At 45.5% G+C, this 5,000-nt stretch overlaps 1 protein-coding gene across 4 annotated transcripts in view; it reads right to left on the bottom strand.

Moving 5' to 3' along the window:
- Positions 1 to 5,000, bottom strand: part of LOC143339619 (5'-AMP-activated protein kinase subunit gamma-1-like) — a 37,316-nt gene that overhangs the window by 18,704 nt on the left and 13,612 nt on the right. Inside the window, exon 1 of one of the 4 annotated variants that reach the window (XM_076760938.1) lies at positions 3,815 to 4,659. The exons of the other annotated variants lie outside the window; for them this stretch is intronic. Coding sequence (XP_076617053.1) covers positions 3,815 to 4,433 — 619 coding nt within the window. The 5' untranslated portion in view covers positions 4,434 to 4,659. Of the gene's footprint in view, positions 1 to 3,814; positions 4,660 to 5,000 lie in introns of those variants that run through there. 4 annotated transcript variants of the gene reach the window in all.

Genomic DNA, 5,000 nt, shown 5'->3' with positions numbered 1-5,000 from the left:
TATGCGTGCGTGTGTGTGTGTGTGTGTGACTGAGACTGGGTGTGTGTGTTTGGCAGGAGGACCTGTCCTGTCCCGTCTTCTCAGAGTCTCTTTAAGTCTGATTTCACAGAGTTGAATTACAGTAAATGCTGTGACAGAGACCAGATCCAGGGCCCTCAGAGACCAGATCCAGGGCCCTCAGAGACCAGATCCAGGGCCCTCAGAGACCAGATCCAGGGTTCTCTCTCTGTGTTCAGCTTTACTGGACAGCATCAGACACTGTCTGTCTGTCTGTCTGTCTGTCTGTTTGTCTCTGTCTGTTTGTCTGTCTGTCTGTCTGTCTGTTTGTCTCTGTCTGTCTGTCTGTCTGTCTGTCTGTCTGTCTGTCTGTCTCTGTCTGTTTGTCTCTGTCTGTTTGTCTGTCTGTCTGTCTGTCTCTAATGTTTGTGGACAAAGTTATAAACATGAATGATGTTCCCAAACCCAGACACAACAGAGAACAGTAAGTACAGACTGTGTGTGTGTGTGTGTGTGTGTGTGTGTATGTGTGTGTGTGTGTGTGTGTGAGTGTGTGTGTGTGTGTGTGTTGACTAATGTAGGTTACCTTGTACTCCTCTCTCTAACACACAAACACACTCTTATCCAGAAACACACACCAATCTGCTAATAGGAAACTCTGCATGGTGCAGCGTGAACAGACTGCAGGCACTTTAACAGATTAGAGCGGAGTGACACACGCGCACACGCACACACACACGCAGTAGAATTAGGCGGAGGACCAGTGAACTCATCATCACGTGGACGGTCCGTTTCTGTTTATCAGAGGTCAAACGTGTGATTCAGAGACCTGAACTCAAACAAACAAGAAGAAAAATCTTCAGTGAGCACAAAGAAATCTTCAGTCATCTGCCGCCATTAAAGGTTAAATCAAGCAGGAGATACGTGTTTTCACCACAGTTTGACCTTGATCGCCTCATAAGTCTGATTCTGATCCAGCTGAACGTGGCGTCAGCTGTGAAACCTCCACTGAACTGACAGAACTTTAATGTGAAAGGTTCATTTCTGTCCTCATGTTTGTCGTCATGGTCGCAGACTCTTCGTCCTGGACCTCCTCAGAAACTGGTCTGAGCGCTCGTGTTTCCAGGCTGAAGCGTGATCACTGCAGATTACAGCCCAGTGAAATGACACGCAGTGACATCAGCCTGCTCGCACGGCGGCCGACACAAACGGTGATTACGGGGTTAGTTTTGTGGGAAGAGCCGCTCTGCTGTGCAGTGACGCGCTCGCTGACGGTACGAGTCCACCTGTGCGGCGATAACCGGACTACATGTGCTCTTTAGCCGGCAATAAAGCTTTTTCTGATTTCTGATTTCTGATTTCCTCTTTGTTCCTGCTCTCGCAGCTTCAACACAGATTTAGATCCTGTGATGAGAATGAGAGCTGAAAGCTGACGTTCAGACTACAAAGACACACAAAACACAGAGACGAGACGGGCGGCGAGGCGACTGAAGGCGCCGACTACTGCGACGGTTTCCTGAGTAAAGACACACATGAAGTCTGAACCGACTCGGATGCTTGTAAAACAAATTCTGTCAAACGGTGTTAAATATTCAACCATAGTGGGCTTTGAAAGTGGAGATATGACGAGCGGCAATCTCTGGACTGGATCCTTGAAAGAGGTTTTTAAGTCTAGCTCTGCAGTTTCATTAAATGTTTTATACACATTGTATATTTTTTAAAGCCTTTGATAAGGTGCTCATATCATAAAAGCAAAATATTTCTCTTTAGTCATTTAATCGACTTATACAAACATGCCTAACCAAGCTGTTGTCCTCGACATTCTGGCTTGTATCTTCTCAGATGTATCATGGAGATTTTCACGCAACACTGTAAAGGCCTGACCTTGTTCACCTGTTGGCCCGCTGGGAAATTTGGGGTTGTTTCCTGATAGTTTTGTGGTGTTTGGGGTTGTTTCCTGATAGTTTCTGTGGTGTTTGAGGTTGTTTCCTGATAGTTTCTGTGGTGTTTGGGGTTGTTTCCTGATAGTTTTGTGGTGTTTGGGGTTGTTTCCTGATAGTTTCTGTGGTGTTTGAGGTTGTTTCCTGATAGTTTTGTGGTGTTTGAGGTTGTTTCCTGATAGTTTTGTGGTGTTTGGGGTCATTTCTTGATAGTTTCTGTGGTGTTTGAGGTTGTTTCCTGATAGTTTCTGTGGTGTTTGGGGTTGTTTCCTGATAGTTTTGTGGTGTTTGGGGTTGTTTCCTGATAGTTTCTGTGGTGTTTGAGGTTGTTTCCTGATAGTTTTGTGGTGTTTGAGGTTGTTTCCTGATAGTTTTGTGGTGTTTGGGGTCATTTCTTGATAGTTTCTGTGGTGTTTGAGGTTGTTTCCTGATAGTTTCTGTGGTGTTTGGGGTCATTTCTTGATAGTTTCTGTGGTGTTTGAGGTTGTTTCCTGATAGTTTTGTGGTGTTTGAGGTTGTTTCCTGATAGTTTTGTGGTGTTTGGGATTGTTTCCTGATAGTTTTGTGGTGTTTGAGGTTGTTTCCTGATAGTTTCTGTGGTGTTTGGGGTTGTTTCCTGATAGTTTTGTGGTGTTTGGGGTTGTTTCCTGATAGTTTCTGTGGTGTTTGAGGTTGTTTCCTGATAGTTTTGTGGTGTTTGAGGTTGTTTCCTGATAGTTTTGTGGTGTTTGGGGTCATTTCTTGATAGTTTCTGTGGTGTTTGAGGTTGTTTCCTGATAGTTTCTGTGGTGTTTGGGGTCATTTCTTGATAGTTTCTGTGGTGTTTGAGGTTGTTTCCTGATAGTTTTGTGGTGTTTGAGGTTGTTTCCTGATAGTTTTGTGGTGTTTGGGATTGTTTCTTGATAGTTTCTGTGGTGTTTGGGGTCATTTCTTGATAGTTTCTGTGGTGTTTGGGGTTGTTTCCTGATAGTTTTGTGGTGTTTGGGGTCATTTCTTGATAGTTTCTGTGGTGTTTGAGGTTGTTTCCTGATAGTTTTGTGGTGTTTGGGGTTGTTTCCTGATAGTTTTGTGGTGTTTGGGGTCATTTCTTGATAGTTTCTGTGGTGTTTGGAGTTGTTTTCCTGATAGTTTCTGTGGTGTTTGGGGTCATTTCCTGATAGTTTCTGTGGTGTTTGGGATTGTTTCCTGATAGTTTTGTGGTGTTTGGGGTCATTTCTTGATAGTTTCTGTGGTGTTTGGGGTTGTTTCCTGATAGTTTTGTGGTGTTTGGGATTGTTTCCTGATAGTTTCTGTGGTGTTTGAGGTTGTTTCCTGATAGTTTTGTAGTGTTTGGGGTTGTTTCCTGATAGTATCTGTGGTGTTTGGGGTCATTTCTTGATGGTTTCTGTGGTGTTTGGGATTGTTTCCTGATAGTTTCTGTGGTGTTTGGGATTGTTTCCTGATAGTTTCTGTGGTGTTTGGGGTTATTTCCTGATAGTTTTGTGGTGTTTGGGGTCATTTCTTGATGGTTTCTGTGGTGTTTGGGATTGTTTCCTGATAGTATCTGTGGTGTTCGGGGTCATTTCTTGATGGTTTCTGTGGTGTTTGGGATTGTTTCCTGATAGTTTTGTGGTGTTTGGGGTTATTTCCTGATAGTTTTGTGGTGTTTGGGGTCATTTCTTGATGGTTTCTGTGGTGTTTGGGGTTGTTTCCTGAGAGTTTTGTGGTGTTTGGGGTTGTTTCCTGATAGTTTTGTGGTGTTTGGGGTCATTTCTTGATGGTTTCTGTGGTGTTTGGGGTTGTTTCCTGATAGTTTCTGTGGTGTTTGCATTAGCCCCAGACCAAGCATAAACAAATACACCACTAACGTTACTACCTCTACAGCGAAGCTTGCTTACTGTTGTCCAGAGGGCCAATGGGTTCTGACCTCCCTCTGATCATCTGACTGAACTCGTCGCCCTCCCTCCTGTCCGTCTGTCCGTCCCCCTCCTCGCTGCAGGATGTCCTGCGTCCCGTCCGCCTCTGCAGCAGCTCCCTCCTCTTCCTGTTGGACAGAGGAGGCAGTTGGATGTACAGGGTCCCACAGGGCTCAGACCGCCGCCGCAGTGTCCATCTGTCCGCCTCCTTCTGCCTCCTGTCCATCTGTGCTCCTGCTCTGTCCTCCACCATGATCCATGATGCAGACTTCCTTCTTTCTTGCCCTCTGCCTGTCTCTGTCCTCTTCCCGTCTTTCCTGTCCTCCTCCTGCAGGCTGGATTCAGACTTCCTGCGTTCCTTCTTCCTGCTGCTCTCACTCGTCTTCTCCTCCATCTTTTCGTCTTCCTCTGTGTGTCCACAGGGTTCAGACTTCCTCCTCAACATATGTCTCTGCATCTGTCTGTCCCTCCTGTCTGTCTGCCTCTCCTCCTCCTCCTCCTCTTCCTCTCCTCCACATGGTTCACTCCTCCTCCTCCCCGTCCATCTCTCCTTCTCCCTCCACTTCCTCAACATCAGGCTGCTCAGACGCTTCATCGCCATGAAATCAGTTAATTCAGAAAAACAAAACTAAAGAAACTCGAACAAGTTAAAACGAGACTTCGTAGAAAGTAACAGCGTCCTCCATTTCCAAATGGACACTTTGATTCAGAAGCAGTGAGACGAACCCTTCTGCAGCTCGAAGAACCTGGTTTTGCTGTTGCAGCCTTCGTGGTTCTGGTCTGGCCGGCAGCGTATGTGGCTAACGTTAGCTAACGTGCTACTGTTATACAATGATTTAGCATCATTATCATTAAAACCAAAGAATCAAACATTAAAGCTCAAACTGAACCACAGAAACTAAAATCTGTGACGTCATCGAGTCCATTCACATATCAATTAACAGGCTTCATCAGCAGGGAGCCAATGACGATGCTCCCCTGAAAGAAAAGCTGCTCTGATTGGCTGCTGCAGTGAGTTGTTGTGACTGTTTTATTGGAAAGTTTCTCATAAACAGAGTCACAAACAAACCTGAAACCCTCCGAGCTGAAAAGTTTTCAGAACATCAAAGAGTTGAACATCATCCGCCAGCGAGCTGCTGCAGCTCATCCACACGTCCTCAGAGAGCGT

This window comes from Chaetodon auriga, chromosome 21 (assembly GCF_051107435.1).
Source record: "Chaetodon auriga isolate fChaAug3 chromosome 21, fChaAug3.hap1, whole genome shotgun sequence".
Lineage (NCBI taxonomy): Eukaryota > Metazoa > Chordata > Actinopteri > Chaetodontiformes > Chaetodontidae > Chaetodon > Chaetodon auriga.
This window is presented reverse-complemented; position numbering and strand designations above follow the sequence as displayed.